This window comes from Galeopterus variegatus, unplaced genomic scaffold (genome assembly GCF_000696425.1).
Source record: "Galeopterus variegatus unplaced genomic scaffold, G_variegatus-3.0.2 Scaffold4996, whole genome shotgun sequence".
In the NCBI taxonomy this organism is placed as follows: Eukaryota; Metazoa; Chordata; class Mammalia; order Dermoptera; family Cynocephalidae; genus Galeopterus; species Galeopterus variegatus.
In genome coordinates, this window is record NW_007731107.1 from 60,516 (window position 1) to 80,437 (window position 19,922).

At 41.2% G+C, this 19,922-nt stretch overlaps 1 protein-coding gene across 3 annotated transcripts in view; it reads right to left on the minus strand.

Annotated features, from left to right (window-relative positions):
• The window catches only part of TMEM255A (transmembrane protein 255A), a 48,997-nt gene extending 47,226 nt beyond the window's left edge, over positions 1–1,771 (minus strand). For 2 of the 3 annotated variants that reach the window (XM_008588728.1, XM_008588727.1), the window contains exon 1: positions 1,489–1,771. In XM_008588728.1, the coding sequence (XP_008586950.1) occupies positions 1,489–1,546 (58 nt within the window). In that variant the 5' untranslated portion in view covers positions 1,547–1,771. The remainder of the gene's footprint in view (positions 1–1,488) is intronic. The other variant, XM_008588729.1, reaches the window with a different exon arrangement.
• Between the last annotated feature and the right edge of the window lie 18,151 nt (positions 1,772–19,922).

Genomic DNA, 19,922 nt, shown 5'->3' on the forward strand with positions numbered 1-19,922 from the left:
AGAGAGAGAGAGAGAGAGAGAGAGAGAGAGAGAGAGAGAGAGAGAGAGAGAGAACGCGCGAGGGAGCGAGCTCTGGGGGTAAGAGGGAGCCTCATACTGCTGGGATCTGGATTCGGACCCACGTCCTTGGCCTCATTTGTACCGCTTTGCAAAAAGCTACGCCCTTCAAAATGAAAAAGAGCAAATTATTGTACCGAATATGCGAAACTATTGAAAATACGGATCTTTCCACAATCCAGTAGGTAACACTTTGTGGGGCCCCTCCAGTGAACGAATTTTGTTGCGACCGAGTCTTTTGTAGGCAGTTGGGGGTTCATACAGGGGATTCAATCTTCTCCTCGCCTCCTCCCCTCGAGATGTTCCCGCAAATTCATCGGAGAAGACCTGAGCAGATTGGATGGCCCGAATTCGGGACAGAGGGATTTTGCAGAATGTAAAGTATGTTGGAAAGAGAGAATTCGATTTTGTGGAAGTGTATCGAGGCGGAATTTTAAGATTAGGTGGGATCATGGTTTGACAATTCCCCTCCCGCTCTCCTGGGCTCCGAATTAATTTCTCCGCCCAGTGAAATCATAGGGCTTGGGAAGGTGCCTAACAGCTGAGGTGGACTGGATTTGGTTTTTGTTTGTAACTACCCAAAAGCAGCTTCTAGGGACAGCCAAGTTGGTGCCGGAAGGTAGCCGTCCCCCAGTTTCGATGAGGATAGGTGTCAAAAGGTGCCCCTCCCCCTCCATTCCTCCCAAAGAGGAAAAGCGCGACTTCAGAAGATGCGCGGGCTCGCGCTCGATCTTTCTTTCTCGCGCCGTCTCGCCCCCCCCCCCCACTTCTTTTCACACTCACGCACATTCCGTGTATTTGAAGCAGACTAGGAATCAAATTCAAGGATTGTTGATACTGCCGCTGCAGACGGCAGGGCTGGGCTTGAGTGATTCCTCAAGAATTCCCCTCCTGCCAGCCCCCCTCTGTTCTTCTCCCCCCACCACCGTCGCCCATCCCCCATGGTTGCGCAACGCCCCCCCACAATCAGCGAGGTACAAGCCACCCTCCCCACCACCACCACCGCAGCTCTGAATTTCAGGGCAGCTTCAAGAGAGTTGGGAAGGGGCGAGGACCCTGCTTCATCTAATTATCTTTAGTTGTGACTCTTAGAAGTGAAGAGGACTTTGCAAAGAGGGAGCGTCGAATGGAAAGCGAAGACGCAGGTTGCAGGGAAGTGTTTTGATCCCCAGACAGCTGGGATTAACCACCGACTGCAAGTCTGTAGACACACGCACACAAACACGCACATATCCGCACTCCGGGGCAGAGATACTTCCACGCAAGCTTAGCGCTCCAGTCTCCGCGCGTCGCCCCCGCCGCAGCCGGGCCGCTCCCCTGGGGCTCCAGTCCACCACCCAGACGCTGGGGCGCGTGGACACCCCTAGCTCCGCTTCCCGCTCTCTAGCTTTCGGGACTGCCCCCGCCCGGAGGAAAGGCGGCTAGACTTACCCATGGAATCGGGCAGGGACATGTCGCTAGACCGCTGCTGAGTCAGGGACTGATGCATGGTGAAAGCTGCCCGGTTGCCCCAGTCTCCGAAGCTGCTTCAAGCGCCCCCGGCTCAGGGCGCCCCGCAGAGCATCCTACTCCGTGGCTGCTTCTCCTGGTCCCTTCGAGTGCTGAGAGAGACTGCCTCTGGTTGCGAGCTGCAGCCCAAGTACCGCCTCCCCCTCCCTTCCCCTCTTCTCCCTCCCTCCTCTTCTGCCTCTCTGCTCCGGGAGGCAGCAGCATTGGCGGTCGTTGCAGCGGCGGCGTGCGCTTGCGCAAGACCCCCCCTCCCTCCCCCTCGGCCCCCCCATCCTAGTTATTCACCTCCCAGCCTCCCAAGCCAGACAGGGAGCCGTTTTAGCCCCTTGGGGCAAGGGCTGAGGAGAGAAAGAGGGGAGGCTTCAGCCTGGGGCCAACCAGCCTTCTCTGTAGTTTGGAGAGAGGGTCTTGGGCAACAGTCCTGTTCTAGGATTTATAATTGGGGTGGGGGACAGAGTCAGAGGTTCAGAGTTGAGGAACACACACACGCGCGCGCGCACACACACACACACACACACACACACACACATGTTTGTGCAGGTCTGGTCTTAGTGCTTCCACAATGACATAATGGAGCTGGAGATGATCCAGAGAAGAGCCACTCCATAATCAAGGGGATGGGGGGGACTGCCATATGAAGATAGATTAAACAAATGCAGACTCTTTAGTCTAGAAAGATGAAGGCTGGGAAGGGATGTGACCAGAGTGTATAAAATTATGCAGAGACGGAGAGAGGAAACAGCCTTATTCACCAGATGTGAGAATTCTAGAACCAACAGCCCCCTAAGCGCTAGAAGATTCAACTAAAGCAAATGACTGCATCAGCACCTCAGTTTGTACTTTTGTACAAGGTGCTTTTATAGAAAGGATCTCATTTTTTTCATCATAGCAGCCATGCAAGAGAGGAAGAGAAGTTATTAATAACCCCATTTTACAGATGAAGAAACTGAGTCTCAGAGAAGGGATGAAAATTTCTTGTGCCTACTCAGTTAGTAAGTGGCAGAGGGTGGATTCAAACCTAGATCTGTTGGACCCCCAGGCCAGTACTCTTCTTGCTACGGCAGCTGAAAAGAAATATTACTCTATATAGCATATTAGAAACTTAAGGCATTCATTAACCCCAAGTGGTGCAACAGTAGCTTCGGAAAGAGTGAAAATAAGTCATAGCTGACAGATCCACTGTGGATTACTAATGGAAACTGGGGATGAAGTGGGAATGTCCCTAATCTTGGAAGACAGGTAAGTCCTTCCCCAGCCTATACCTCTGGACCCCCATTAGGATATTGGGCTGGAAGCACCATGCTGTTGGCCGAGAGAGTGGTTCAGATGTCTTGAAAACAGCTGCAGAACATGATGAAGCCTCCTTGGAGTGGCCCCAAGACATCTGCCTGGTAGCCAGGGGAGGTGGAGGCTGAGGAAGGGGGTAACAATGGGCTCCACCTCTCTCCGGAAACTCAGCCCTGTGGGCCTGACATATCTCAGGGAATTTACCTGCTTGGAGGTGTCCATTCCATCCCAGTGAGGAGCTCCCAGGTTCTGCTTGCCAGCTCTCCTTTCAACCACTTCATCGTGATGATTGCTACAATCCTCTCTACATGTCCCCCCACTCCAAAAAGCCCAAACCAAATCAAGTATAAAATCCTCCTGAGAGTCGATGGGATAGAGGAGAATACTTGATTCTTTCCAGATCTGCCTTGCTCATCTACTGTGAGACTTTGTTTCCTTATCCAGGAAATAAAACTGAGGACCCATACCCTTTCCCATCTTCCAAAGAAAGAAAAGATGCTTCCTGAAGGTTAAAAAGGAAGCCCTTTGAAAAGAACTTGGGCACTCCAGGGCCAGGTTGAATGCTGTGCCAGGCATTATTAGCAGCCCTATACCACGAGGGCACTTCAAAAATTTCATGGAAAGATCTGTATTATCTTTTAATTCCATTTTCCTCCAAACTTTTTGAAGTACCCTCATATCGATGTGGTTTAGAAATCTCTGATATATGTCCTAGATAGAGACAAGATGCCCACTATTGTAGAGGTGTATGTCTTAGGCATGCTTGGCTTATGTGTCAGAGTCATCGTAAGCTCCACAAAGGCCGAGAGAAATCCCATATTTATGCTCTTGCAATGACTGTCTTTCAGTCCTGTTTATTTACCTCTTCCTCTTCCCACTCTAAATATCTCATATTTAATGTGAAGAACTCCTGAAACCAGCACTGATTTCTCAGGAGTGCTTCCTAATTAACTTATTTTGTTTCTGTGAAAGTAGCCTTGAAGAAAAAAGGTTTTATACAGTCTGGAAAAGACTGTTTAACCCCTTGTTTAAAGATGCTTGGCTCCCCTAAGCAACCATACAGCTAGAGAGCCCTAAAGAAGACAGATAGAAACATTACTGTGCTGACTTCAATGGATAAAATGAGGCTTTTTCACTTCAAAGAAAAACACACTACCCATCAAATGATACAGAGGGCATATGCAATTTAACCTTTATAACCAAAGCCACAAACTAGTGAGGTTACCCATCATGGGGGTGAGCCTTGCTTTTATTTCTGAGTCCTGTGTGAAAATTGAACACTATTATTTAAAAGTACTAGAGGAACTGGCCATTTAAAATAACTGCATATTTTATATTTCTTTCGTACTGTCTCTTGGAATGCCTTATGGGACTTGGAATACAGCAGGCACTCAGTCAAGTTAAAAGTGACTTTGAGACGAGTAGTGGTGACAATAGCAGCAGCTGTGGCAGCTCAGAGAGTAGTAGCAGTCTTCTCCCCAGAGATGGCATACTCGTTTGAATAGAGGATCTGGGATAAGGGGAGAGACTAGAGTGGGAACTAGAAAAAAACCCGACAAGTCAACCAAGTCTGGTGCATAGACCTCTTTTCATCCAAAATAAAATTTATTTTAACTCAGAATGAGCTGAAGAATAAAAAACAAGAGGTGATTTTTCATGGGCTCCATTCTGATTTTCTTCATGTTAAAACTTGTGGATTTTATACATAAGTACGTTCATAGTAAAATTTACCAATAGGCAAGCCATCTAGACGAAGAAACAGGTCTTTCATGCAGCTTTTATGCAGGTGAAGGCTACTATAAAAATGTTTGGTTAGCTTCTGATAAGAAAGAAATTATTAAAATGGCTTAAAATAAATCCTTTTCATTGCAAGCTTAATCAAGCATGCAGCGCGGCCCTAGGTTGCAAACAGTTTTATAGTATCAGGAAATGTTTTCCAAAGGGGCCGCAGCCTACTTCTCTCCATCTTCTTCAAACCAGTGATGAAGGCCCTCCCCAGAAGCCTTCAGACCCCTAGAAAAATGCGAGATGGCACTCTGTCTCTAACACATTAACCCTGGGAATAGCCATAGCACTCAATCACCTCCTTATTTTGATGATCAATTTGACTAGTTAAGTTACTGTAGTACCTTCCTGATTGTTAATTTGGAAATATGAGCTAGAGGTGTCATGTCTACATGTATGTACACATGTCCATGCATACATGCGTGTTTAAAATGGTGGCCACAAAGTATTCACAAATACACATACATGTACACATCCAAACCGTTATCTCTCCGCCTTGGTTATCACCATCCACCTCTCACTTCCCAGACTTAGGTTGACCAAAAACAAAGAGGGCTTCAGAATAATGGAGCACCTCAAAGAGTCCAAACATCCGTAACTGAGGTTGTAGTTGTGCCCACCAGACTACTGTAGGTCAATGCCTAGTACTCAGTGCCTGCACCACAAACACTAAATCTTCACTGAGGAGAACCAGGGTTGAAGGTGTTATTTCAACCACGAAGCTTGACTGGTTCCCATTGTCAGCTGGTCATTTTCTTTGGGTACCAGGAAAATAACCACGGCACCAAGGAACAGCCCTGGTACTTGTCTTTACTTTGTTATTTTGTGATCTGCTTTAGTTAACAAACACTATATCATAAGTGTTTTCTAATACCAACAAGGAATCTTTGATAATATGATTTTAAGTGGCTGGAACATCACTTATTTATTTATTATGCATTGTTATTGGATATTTTAGAGGTTTCCAATTTTTCAACGGTGTAAATAACACAATGAACTAAATCCTTGCAACTCTTAAACCATAGGACACAATACTACAGTGCAAGTATTGGTTCCAAAGTTCCAAACACATATTTTTAATTAAATTTTTTATCAACATTGAGACAGTAAAGTGTACATATCAATGAATTTTCACACATATATATACCCATTGTAACCACCACTGAGATCAAGATATCAAATCTTTCCAACATCCCAGATGGCTCCCTTGAGCCCCCTTTCCAGTCAATAGCCCTCCCAGAGGTAACCACTGTTCAGATTTTTATCAAGTCCAAACATTTTTAAGGCTTTGAGTATGTATTGCCAAATTGTCCTCCAAAATATTTGTAGCAAAATACATTCCCATCATTAGCATGTAAAGCTGTCTGTGTCCCCACATCCTCTTGGTTTTATGCTGAAAAAGAGATGTTTTAGCATTGAAGATACACCTAGTCACAGTCAGCAAAGGTAAGGGCCAATCAAGAAGCCAAATTGGGGTTTAGCTAGGTACAGGGCATTCAGTGGGAACCACAGATCTAGAAGCCTGAGGCTGAGAGAAGTCCTCTTACGTGTTTTCATTGTTGTGTTCATTATTATTCTCTGTTGCGCATACCCATAGTCATCCTCATGTTTAACTTTCAAAGTTTCTAAAGTGATCACTTAGTTCTGAGTGGTGCATAGTTGGCATTTAAATACATGTTGCATATATGACATCTTAAATTGATTGTTTCTGAAATAAAACATGACACTGTAAAAATTCCCCAAACTGCACACGTACATGATGCAGCAAATTACCCCCCTCACCTACAATTCTACTCCTCAGAGATAACAACAGTTTACAGGTTTGGATGCATTTTTCCAGATTATTTTCTCCATGCATACTTTTACTTTTGTTTCTTTATTTCAAGAGTTAAAAATCCTTCTAGAATGTAAACTTTTCAAATCATAAAATAAAAAATATTTTTATTAAGCATTGTAAGTTGCATTTAATAGCTTTCAAGTACACTACATCCAAGTCTATCTTCAATCAACCAAACCCAATAGCAGTTCATTCTTGCACAATAAAACTTTCTCCAACTTATATTATGATACCTACTTAGCTGTTATGAGCAGGGAATGGAAATTACATCTCTTTTCTGATCACTAATGTGGGATGAAGAGCATTAAGAGAATTACATGAAAATGAATATAATGAAATGATTCTGATTTCAAAGAACACTGTTTGGAATCATTAACAAAAACATCCAAATGATACAGGTGTACATACTTCTACTAAATTCTTGATAGGAAAGTTCTGAAAAACAATGTATTTTCTACTATAGAAAGGAGGTAGTTTCTTTTTAAAATCAAAGGGGTTTTTCCCCCCACAAAATGTCGTGTTTTTCTAATTTGAAGGTATAAAAGAGCCACAGAGAACAATAATGCATGAAGCAGTGAATACATTAGAGACACCGTGATATTCAAAAGGCTAGTTAATGCTTTTTTGCATTTTAGAATAAATGTAACAGAGGTTAATAATCACGAAAAGAAAGTTAAGATTGGAGCGAGATCAGTCAATTAGTAAAGATAATTAACATATTTTATACAGTAAAACTAATTATTGAAGGAAAACATTCATACAGAAAAATTTACCATACATGTTACATTTTAATCAGGAAAAAAAGGGCAGGAGATGACAGTGAGTGGCTTTAAGCTCACAGGGACTGAGTTGGGGGATCGTTTGGGGGATCTCACAGTTTAGATGCCCTGGTTTACCTGCCAGAGATGGGAGTCGATGGGCTTAGTAGAATAGGATTCAGTCAGGTCATAACGACCTTGTTTCCTTCCTCTTATTAATTACAGAGACCAGTACATCCTTTTCCCTTATCCTCATCAAAAAAAAAAAAAAAATTCATTAAACACCTAATTAGATGTGGCATTATCACAAGTGGGGGTTTGTGTGTCCAACTGCTTGGTTCAGGTTTGGACTGGAGAGGATTTCTGTGTTCAGTAGTTTCTGGGAATCAATAGATTTGCTACCAGTTCAAAGTACTGCACAGAGACTTTTTAAAATGTTTACATTCTGTGCCCCAGTAATTCCACTTCTGGGAATCTGTACTAAGGAAAGAGAAATCTTGACTAAGATTTATGTGCAAGGATGTTCATGGCAATGTTATTTATAAGTAAAAAAAAAAAAAATGAGGAAAAAAACTCTGAAATGCCCAAAATTAGAGGAACGGTTAACTAGATGATACCATGGCCATTTGATGCATATGTTACATAGCTATTAAAATTTTGTTTTAAATATTTAAGGCAAGGGAAATATACATAATAATGACTAAAAAAGTAGACTAAGAACTGCGTATATAGTTGATTCCAATTTTGTTTAAAATTGTATATATGTGCAGAGAAAAAAACGACTAGAAGGAAATTCAAAAATACTGCAGTTATCTCGGAGTAGTGAAATTACAGGAGACTGCTTTTTAAATACTTTTCTTTATCTTTCAAATCTATTCACTGAATATGTATTAAAATTAGCACAAACCCCCTCCAAATTATGTTTTATAAACTAGTTAAATAACAGGAAAAAGTTTCATAAATTATACTCTGTCCACCCTGCAGTGTATCCCTGGGGTTGCCTACTTTGGTTCTCTCTCTCTCTCTCTCTCTCCCTCTCTCTCCCTCCCTCCCTACCTCAACGTGTTTCTTAGACCAGCTGTTAATGTGCTTCTTGACAAATGTTTGATTTCATCCTTCTGATGTTCATCCTGCAGTGAACAGAAGTGTAAGTGCTTCCTTTGTGGTTTAGCCGCGGCGGCTGTTGGAGCCAAGGTTTCAGGTCCTGACGCATTTGCCGGGCGGGTCTGATCGCTCCCTCCCTCTCCCTCTCCCTCTCCCTCTCCCTCTCCCTGTCTGGCTGTGTCTATGCCCCTGAAATTATACCGGTAGGGGGCTGTCTACTCTGTGGTTTGCCTGGAAGGAGCAGCTTTCTGGGAAACTGACCTGTCCAGGAAGATAAAAGGAACTCTGCCTAGGGGGTAGAGGAAGAGGAAATTTGGGGGCAAGACAGAATAGAGAGAGGGATAAAACTAGTAACCGTGTTTATTAGTGAGGATTCCTTTGGTAAGGTTGTATTTTAGTGTGTTACTGTTTTTTTTAAATATAGTTCAATTAGACCTGTAAGAAGTTCTATTAAAGGTGAAATGCACCTAAATCCATGCCTGCCTCTCAACTCTGCTCAGGAACCCAGAATCCTGCTGTAACAAGGAAGGGTTGTTCAGTAAAGGCTGCCTTCCTTAATACGCAGCCAACAATTACAAAAGTAAAATAGGCACATAAACTTCAAACAATACAAAATTGTGTACATTGAAAAGTGAAAATCTTCTCCTCTCCAATCTCACTGTTCAGTGGTAACCTCTATTAAAGGTATAGTGTATATTTTCCCAGACTTTTCCACTTTTTCTATGCATATACAAGAAGTAAATGCATGCACACATGCACACTCAGTTACACACATAGTGAACAAAAATGAAACCAAACTATTAATACTATTCTGCCACTTACTTTTTAAAAAACCCAACAGTATTTCATGCACATACTTTCCATGTCAATGTATATAGGTTTACCTCATTTTTTAACTGCTGCATAACATTCCATCATGTGAATGTTTCAGACTTTTTTAACCAACCCCCCATGGGTGGACATTTAATTTAGTTCCACTTTTTCATAGTTACAAGCAATGTTGCAATAAACATCCCTGTACATATACCATGGAATCAGTTTAAAGGAAAATCTTTCCATTAGCTGTGCATTACCTAACCATTTGCAATTAGTTTCCTGGGCTCTGGAGAACAGTTTTTAATGGCTATGCCAAATGTTCTGTAGCATCCTGAATGGTCCAAGACATCTTTTCCAATTAAGTTGCAGTCTACTACACACTGCATTTTAAATTACATTATGCTTTAAGAACAGGGCACTGTCTTACATTATTGATTCAGTGTTATAATGTTCTTTCTTAGTACTAATGCTCTGGATGTGAATGGGCACTGCCTGAAGAGTGGGCAGCCAGAGGCTTCTGGTACACTTCACCAAAGGCAGCCCAACTCACAGTAACACAAATATGTGGTCGTCCCTCCTCAAATTACATCCAGCACCTCTCCACCACTTCTGGCAGGAAGGTGCAACTAGAGATAAGCCACTTTATTTGCCACCTACCGGCTTAAGGGAAAGGAAGAGGGGAGCACTTGTACTAACATCTGAGTTGGTGAAGAAGACCAGGCTGCTTTCAGCCCCTCTCACTGCTGTCTTATCACCTTATCCAGGTGCTCATTGTTTCCAAAATGCCCTCCGGCTGTTTTCAGGCTGGCTCTTTGAATCCTACTTGAAGGTGACTTCCTTAACCATTTTCTGACCGCACCCCCCCTACACCCCCATCAAAACACATCTCTTTTTAGAACTCTCAGTTGCCTGTATTCATTTGTGTTAGCATGACAGAAAATGCTTAAAGCTTGGCATCAAAAGGCCATTTTCTAGCCCTAGGCCTTTGATCAATTCAATTAATCTCTCTGAGCCTCCATTTTGCCATCTGTAAAATGGGGATTATAATGATATTTTTTTCACAGAGTTCATGTAAGGGTGAAATGAAATAACATATAGAAGAGTACATTGAGAGCAAGAAAAAAGTGCTCTGTGATTTTAAAATGCCATTATTATTTATGAATTTTTTCTTCCAGATAAACCAGTTTTATTTTATTTTGTTTAAACAAGGAGATTCCTGGAGATTACAATATTTTAACTAAGAAGAGTGTTTATTACAGTGAAAATGTCAGACAGTGGAGCAGGCCAGTGGGGAAGTTATTTTGGGATGGGGAAACCTTTCCAAACCTTCAAATCCACATATATAGAGGGTTGATGGTATCACCAAAATAGAAGGCTGACCAGAGAGTCCCCTAGACAAAAATGTCAGAAAGGTTTTTGTTGCTGTTTGCTATCTCCAAGGGAGAGAAAGATCCATTGGAAGGGGGTAAAGACAGCATGAATTTCTGGGGGCTGGCCTGAGGACCTGTCCTCCCTAGGGAGATGTGTTTTAGCAACTGTTTGGTGTATTTGTAAAGGTCAGAGAGGCTTTGGCTCTATAGGATGGAGTAGCTGTGACACCTGATTAATGTCTGTGCAGTACTTTCCAGAATGAAATTTAATCAGTGGAATGATTGCAGCAAGCAGCTGCCTGGAGGAAAATGATCCTGTTCTAATGGTGGCTTATTTGATGTGTTGGCATTGTAGTGGGACACGTACATTATTAGTCCAGCCCAGGGGGCCCCAAGTAGGACACTGGATCAACTAGTAAGGAAATGCAGCAAAACAGCAGCAAGCCCCTCCATGGCTCTGTGTAGGGTCATCACTGTCAGATTGTCAATTCCTCTCCACTCCAAGGACCTTTACTGTCAGCCTCCTTCCTGCCCCCAGCATCTTCCTTGCCCTCTCCTTTAACCTCTTCCTATCATTATCTATTCCCTGAGTCCCTCAGATGCATCACTCTTAGCGTCCCCACCCCCCACCCCATCCCAGCTTCAAGGCCTTTACTGACAGCATCCTCCCAACACACTCACACATGCACATATGCATGCATCCCTTTTCTCCCCCATAGGTGCTCTCAAGCCTTAAATGAAATGAAAAATGGCCTCTCCTCACAAAATGACTAGAGTCTCCTGGTCTAATTAACCCTTGTTGGCCTTTATTTCCATCAGAAGTACAGAGGTTGTTATACTGACTTGCAGAAATTCTGTAGTCAGTATTATACTCCCTAACATATAGGAAATGCAGCAGAGACCTATGTGACTGCCATATCCTACCACTCAAATGACATCAGGTGTTTTTCATCTGAGCTGACTATATTGGGTCTCCCTCACCAGGATTTATGATATAAGATGTTTTCCCAGTGGTAAAGATAGGTTGGATGAGCTAGCCACAATTTCCTGCTGGTCTTTGTTTCCCTAGTTTGAGAAATTTATACCAAATCTCTCCAGAGTGTGCCCCAGAATCACCATGGGAATCTGACTGAAGATGAAGGCAGTGCTTGGCACTATTATGGCCACAGTTTACAGTGGAAAAAGTAGCCTTTTAGGACCAAGAGGACCAAAATGGATAGGGCTGCAATGACCCTCTTTAAACTCAAGGAAAGTGCTGAGCAGTCTATTGTTTCATGGGCAGTTGAGAGTACTTCAAGATTTCTAAGCTTTGCCCGAGGTACCACCCCAGGGCCCTATGTATGGAATTAATCTGTAATTCAAGAAAAACATAGAGCTGACTAGTGTTTCTGCTGCATAAAGTTGTGTGTGTTTTAAAGGAAGGTCTCTAAAAGGGGAAGAATTGTACTGGAGGGATGGAGATGGTATTCAAAGTTAGAAGACACCTTGAATAATGTAGAACAAACCATTATTGAGCACTGGCTGTGTGCCAGGACCTAGAAACAAATAAGATCCTCCAGATCCTGCTCTCAAGGAGTTCACAGTGAAATGGGAGAGAATTTTTTTTTCACTGCTGGCCAGTACTGGGATCCGAACCTGTGCCCTTGGTGTTATAAGGCTGTGCTCTAACCAATTGAGCTAACTGGCCAGCCCAGGGAGAGAAAAATTTGTAAAAAGAAGATTTCAGTACAAAAAACTAAATACAATGGCAAAGGCGTGTGCTGGATACTGAAAGAAGACTGAGAATAGGTTCCTAACTCATGCAGTAAGGATAGGGGAAGTCATGCCTGACTTAAGTATTAAAAGATTTACTCATTCATTTATTCATTCATTCTCTAGGGCATAAGAACCACAAGGTCAGGGATTTGTTTTATTCACTGTTGTATCTCTAATGCCTAACACTGTACCAGGAATATTGTAGGAGCTCAGTAAATATTCATTGAATAAATGAATACATGCTTACTATGTGCCATCACTGTGCTAAGTACTTGGGATACATGGGCAAGAGGCAATAGAAAGGGAAGAGCAAAGGAGGATTTCTAGTTTTCTGGCTTGAGCAACTGGGCGGATCATGTTGCCATTTACTGAGATGTACAGATGTCCAAGAGTGGGGTTGGGAGGAAATTTCAGAGTGGAAATCACCAAAGAGTTGTATTTGAGGCATGTGAAATTTGAGATGTTTGTGAGGCATAGTAATGGGAAGGTTAAGTGGGCAGTTGGATTTCTGGGTCTGAAGTTTAGAGAAACAGTCTGGCCCATAGATAGATAGATAGATAGATAGATAGATAGATAGATAGATAGATAGATCTGGGAGGCATCAATGTAAGGAAAATCTTTAAATCCATATGATTGAATGAGATCACCTAAGAAGTGGGGAGAAGAAAGGAAAGAGGAGGACCCATGGCAAACCCTGAGGAACAGCATCATTTAGAGGTTGGGTAGAAGAGATAGCAAAGAAGACTGAGAAGGTAGAGAAATGTGAGAAAAATCAGGACATCCTGGTGTTGTGGAAGATGAGAGAAGGGATTGTCTTAAAAAAGAGGGATAAGTCAACTGGGTTAAATGATCCTGAGAGGTCAAATTAGATAAGGACCGCAATGTGTTCACCTAAACTGATGATGGAGCTAATTGGTGACCTTGACAAACAGTTTCAGTGGAGTAGTGGGAAGCAAAAAACTTAATTTCAGTGGGATAAAGAGTTAATGTAAATGGGCAAATGGAAATATGTGTAGAGAAATTTTCAAGAAGTTTGACTGTAAAGGGAAGTAGAGAAATGGAGCTCTAGGAATTATTCAGGGAATGAGAATCAAGGTGAGAGAGGTCATCTCAGGCAAAGAAGACAATCTGATCAAAGGCACAGAGACTAGATATTGCATGGAGAGTTTAGGGAACTACGAAAATCTCAGTGTTGATGGAGCACAGAATGCAAGGCAGGTAGTATTGAAAAATGAAGCTGGAGAATTAGGATAGTGGAGGGCCTTATATTCCATTGTAAGACACTTGGACTGTATCCTGAAAGAAATGGAGAGCCACTGAAGAGTTTTAAGAAAGGGAGTGACGTCTTTTAGAAAGATTATTCTGGGAGCTATGTGAAAAATGAATTAAAGTAGGAAGCAAGGGGCAAGATAATGTTAGGAGATTGTTGCAATGATCCGGATAAAGAGGTGATGGTATCCAGGACTGGATCAATGGTAGTAGGAATAGAAATGAGAAAAATATGTGGGAGGTAAAATCCTCAGGACTTGATGTCTAGAGTAAGGGGGGGAGAATCCCTCTCTCAGAATTGTAGCATGAGCAACTCTGTGGATGGTGGTGCTGTTTACTGATATAGAGAGTATAAGAAGAGAAACAAGTTTGGGTGGCATGGAGCAATTAATTAGTTAATTAGCTTAATTGTAGAGGTTCTGATTGTAATCTTTTTTATATATAGTTTTTACTGAGGTATAATTCACATACCATAAAATTCATTTTAAAAGTGTACAATTCTCCATCATGAACTGGGTTTTATTTTTAAAAATGGAAGAGTTCAGTAGATTTTAGTATAGTAACAAAGTTGTGCAACCATCACCACTTTCTTGGTGGTGTTCTTTTGAGCATAAAAGTTTTCAAATTATGTATTTTTTTCTTTTGTCACTTGTGCTTTTGGTGTCATATCTAAAAATTCATTGCCTAATCCAAAAACACAAAGATTTATGCCTGTTTTCTTCAGAGAGTTTTACAGTTTTAAAACTATAGAACATTTTCATCACCCCCAAAAGGAAAACCATACCCATTAGCAGTCATTCTTCATTACCCCCTTTTCACAGCCCCTGGAAACTACTAATCTACTTTCTGTTCTTATAAATTTGCCTATTTTGGATATTTCAACTAAATGGAATCATACAATATGTGCTTTTTGTATCTGGCTTGTTTTCATAGTTCATCCATATTGTAGCATGCATCAGTACTTATTTCACTTTTATAGCTGAATAATATTCCAATGTATGAACATACCATATTTTGTTTACCCATTCATCAGTTGGTGGACATTTAGGTTGTTTCCACCTTTTGGCTATTATGAATAATGCTGCTATGAATATTCATTTACAAGTTTTTGTGTGGACACATTTTCAGTTTTCTTGGGTACATACCTAGGAGTGGAATAGCTATAAAATATGGTAACCCCGTAATTAACATGTTGATGAACTGCCAAACTGTTTTGCAAAGTGGCTGCACCATTTTACATTCCAACCAGCAATATATGAGGGTTCTAATACCTCCACATCTCTCCAGCACTTGTTGTTATCTGTCTTTTTTACTATATTCATCCTAGTGGGTGTGAAGTAGTGTCTCACTGTGGTTTCAATTTGCATCTCCCTAGTGTGATAGTTTAATTTTTATGTGTCAACTTGACTAGGCTAAGAGATGCCCAGTTATCTGATAAAACATTATTTCTTGGTGTTTTTATAAGGCTATTTCTAGAACAGATTAGCATTTGAATCAGAAACCTAAGGAAAGAAGATTACGCTCACCAATGTAGGGGCATCAGCCAATCGGTTGAGAGTCGGCCAGCTAGAACAAAAACATGGAAGAAAGGCAAATTCACCCTCTCTGTTTAAGCAGTGACATTCCACTCCTGCTGTTGAACATCAGTGCTCCTCATTCTCAGGCCTTCAGATTCTGACTGAACTACAGCACTGGTTTTCCTGGTTCTCCACTGGTTCTCCAGCTTGTAGATGGCAAATCTTGGGACTTCTTGGCCTCCATAATCATGTGAGCCAATTCCTATAATAAATAGACAGACAGACAGACAGACAGATAGATATAGATAGATAGATAGATAGATAGATAGATAGATAGATAGATAGATAGATAGTCCCTTATCAGATACATGATTTTCAAAAATTTTCCCTCATCCTATGGGTTGTCACTTTTTACTTTCTTCATGGTGTCCTTATCAGTAAGGTTGACACATAAAAATTAACCATTACTCTAGTGTTTTTCTATCCTCTATTTCACTTTTTTCTCTGTAATTTTTATTTCCTCTTTTCTGTTTGCTTTAGATTTAGTTTGCTTTTTTTTCTAGTTTCTTAAGGTGGAAGTTTGGATAATTGACTTGAGATAGGTTTTCTTTTTTAATGTCGGCATTCATAGCTATAAATTTTCCTATAAGCAATGCTTTGAATGCATCCCATAAATAAGTTTGATGTGTTGTATTTTTGTTTTCATTCATCTCAAACTATTGCCTAATGTTCCTTGTGATTTCTTCTTTGACCCATTGGTTATTTAAGAGTTTGCTGTTTAATTTCCACATATTTGTGAATCTCCCAAATTTCCTTCTGTTATTGATTTCTAATTTTATTTCATTGTGGTCAAAGAACATACTTTCTATGATTTCAACCTTCTTAAATATATTGAGACTTTATTTATGCCTAGCACATAGTATATTCTGGAGAATATTCTGTGTGCTCTTGAGAAGTATGTGCATTTTGCTGTTGTGGAGTGGAGTGTTCTGTAATGTCAAGTCTAGTTGGTTTATATTGTTTTCAAGTCTTCTCTTTCTTTATTGATCTGTTGTCTAATCATTTTATCCACTATTTAATGTTGGGTATTAATGTCTTCAACTATTCTTGCTGAATTGTCTATTTCTCCCTGCAATTTTGTCAGATTTGCTTCATATATATTAAGGATCTGTTTTTAGGTGTGAGTGTGTTTATAATTGTTATTCCTTCCTGAATTATTGACCCTTTTATCATAATAAAATATCCTTCTTTGTCTCTAGTAGCAATTTTTGTCTTAAAGTGTATTTTGTCTGATATTAGTATATTTGCTCCGACTCTCTTTTGGTTACTGTTTGCATGGTATATCCTTTTCCATCTTCTTACTTTTAACTTAATTGTGTCTTTGAGTCTAAATCATGTCTCTTGCAGACAGCTTATAATTGAATCATATTTTTTATCTGTTCTTTCAATCTCTGTCTGATTACCATGGCCTGCTTTCAGCAAAATTCCTAGTATGCCAATTTAGCCAGAATTCCCCCTTACCCCTGATGTTTCCACTTAGTAATTTTCATCCACTGACTGCCACCCTGTATTTGGAGTTAAGCCCAATCTCTCTCCCACACTGCAAGATCCCATTGCAGTGGTCCCTACTCTATTTATCATGATGGTGCTGCATAGAGTCTGCCTTACCATCTTCAACAAGTGTGTCTGAATTATTTATTCCTTTAACAGCAGTGGGCTTCAGGTCCCTGACAGCCAATCATATCCTCTCATGGGAACCAGGGGTTACCCTATCTTCTTGATACTACAAAGCCTTTCTCCAACAGTCTCTGACTGTTCACTATTTCAAAGTACAAACCCATTGTAGTGCCGTGTGGTGTGCAGTGTCCTCCTTCCTCAGGCTATGAGTATATACAACTAATAAACTGCTGTCAATCTCATCTGTCCAATGTTAGGTGTTGTGTGTTTGGCCATCCCTATAACCTTAGGGTGGGATCCCTCCCTCACTAATGGGGTAAAGAAAAGATGATCAAAACAATTGGTGTCATGAGCAGGATAAACCAACCACGGCCAAAGACACCCGGTCAGCTTTAATTAACTGCTTATGGCTAATTAACTGGTTTCATGATATGGCAAATGCTGCCTGGAATGGAACTGCCAGTTGCTGGTGGACTTGTGCTTTGGCTTACATGGCACTGTGTTGTTTTTTGCCAGATGTCACCATCTCTTCCCACTCTACATGCTCTAATCCTCAAGACAAGAATTGTTTTTTATTGAGTACACCCCAGCATGATATGCTGTGTACCCAATGTCTGTTCCACCATTGTATCTTGGCAGTAGATAAATTTGGTTTTCACTTTTACAGGTTCACAGTTGGAAGGACTTTTGCTTTTGGTCTCAGAGGAGACTTTGGACTTTGGGCTTTTAAGTTGGCACTGGAACAAGCTAAGACTTTTGGGACTGTTGGGATAGAATTTTGAGATAGTATTTTGTATGTGAGAGTGACATGAGTTTTGGGGGGCCAGGGGCAGAATGATGGAATTTGGATGTGCTGCCCACTCCAAAACTCATGTGGAAATTTGATCTCCAATGTAGCAGTGCTGGAAACTGATTGAGTCATGGGGGCGGATCCCTCATGAATGGATTAATGCTCTCCCTGGGGGAGGGGGGATTAATGAGTGAGTTCTCACTCTATTAGTTCCCACAAGAGCTGGTTGCTTAAAAAAGACCCTGGCACCTTCTCTCTCTCTTTTGCTTCCTCTCTCTTGCTTCCTGTCGCCATGTGATCTGCTCATACCTGCTGGCTGCCTGCCACTTTCTGCCATGAGTAGAAGCAGCCTGAGGCCCGTGCCAGATGCAGCTGTCCCAGAATCATAAGCCAAATAGACCTCTTTCCTTTATAAATTACCTAGTCTCAGGTATTTCTGTTATAGCAACACAAAACGGACTAATATGAGCCCCTTTGCCAGCCTCCCCCTTCCTATTTTCTCCCAGTTTTTTGTAAATTACCCAGTCTCAGGTAATTCTGTCATAGCAACACGAAATGGACTAAAACATATGCCATCAGGTTTGGCCTGTGTTTGTCAGTTAGTCTCTGAGGCACCTGCCTGTGAAGACAACACAACACAGCATCCTAATGAGTTGGCAATTGAGTCCCAATTACTAAGGGTGGGTCTAGAGCTTTCTGGTCACTGTGCCTATCCTGGTTATCATCACCTTGTTTGTGATTGTATTCCCACAGGATGGCCAGGGGACAGACTTTTGTGGGGTATGTGGAAAAGAAGGAGACCACCATCCTGGGGAGAATTAAGCATGGCATCCATGTTGCCTAATAGTAATTGTTATTCAGGCAACAGAAGCATCCCTGCTTCTCTCCTGATGCTGCTCTTCTGATCTCCAAAGGTAGGGAAGAGTACAACTATGGTGGCCCAGGGCCCACACACTGATGATTTTTTTTTAAATGGGAAGAAGTCTTTTGTATTCAATTGTTCTCCCAGTGCATAACCCCTAGCCAACGCACCTGGGATCTGCCTATCACTGCTGCTTACCAGCATGCCAAAGGGCTAATCTTGTGACAACAGGGCTTGATGAATCCCATCAGACCATAGACAAAATTATATTACAGAATGAGAACCTCAACCCTGGGAAGATTGACTGGCATTCCCTGGAAGAGGAGGCAGCCACTCGTGAGGTGGGTCCCAGGGCCCTTGAACTTGTCCCCGTAACCACCAATACGGTCTATATCATGTGTGATTGCACAAAGACAGAAACTGAAAGCAGTAATCTTACATAACTAGAAATCTCAATTATTATGAAGGAATTTTTACAGAGAGAAAAGAGAGGGAAAAGGGAAGCCCATGTGGGGGAAAGAGTGGAGCTGTAGTAGAATTGCGGGCCCAACGTTCTTCTGCTATGCCACTCTGCTGCTTATGCCTCCATTGCAACAAAGACGTCAATCTTCAGGGTACCAGGAAAAAAATTAAATTGGAACAGAGATCCACAGTTTAATAGAATTGGAAGTCCAAAATTTACTAAAATAATTTGTACAGTAAAAAGACAAAAGGGCACTGATTGACTTTTGTACCTCTACAACATAGGGTCTGAACTTACTTCAACATTTGCTAAAATGTACCAATTGGCAAACCTTCATGTGGACTTAATCTATACTTGGGCTCAAATATATATAACTCAATATATAACTGGGGACTAATTAAATTTAAACAAGGTCCCCTATAATCTTAAGGGAGTTACTGAACACCAAATTATTATTTTGCCTAAATTCTCCATGATCATAACACCTATTACCCTAAAATATCTTGTAGTGATCATGGATACCTTGACTCTATGAATAATAAATTAAAATTAAATTAGTTTTTGGCACTTAAAAATTGGCTTGACTACAAAGGAAACAATCAACAGAGTGAAAAGACAAACTGCAGAATGGGAGAAAATATTTGCAAATGATGCATCCAACAAGGGATTAATATCAAGAATATACAAAGAATTCAAACAATTCCATAGTAAAAAACCGAATAATTCAATTAAAAAATAAGCAAAAACTCCCATGTTTATTCCAGCTCTACTTACAATAACCAAGAGTTGGAACCAACCTAAATGTCCATCATCGGATGACTGGATAAGGAAAATGTGGTATATATACACAATGTAATACTACTCTGCCATAAGAAAGAATGAAACACTATCATTTGCAGCAACATGGATGAACTTAGAGAAAATTATGTTAAGCAAAATAAGCCAGGCACAGAAAGAGAAGTACTGCACGTCCTCAGTCATAAGTGGAAGCAAAAGAAAGAAAAAAGAGAGAGAGAGAGAGAGAGAGAGAGAGAGAGAGAGAGAGAGAGAGAGAGAGAGAGAGAGA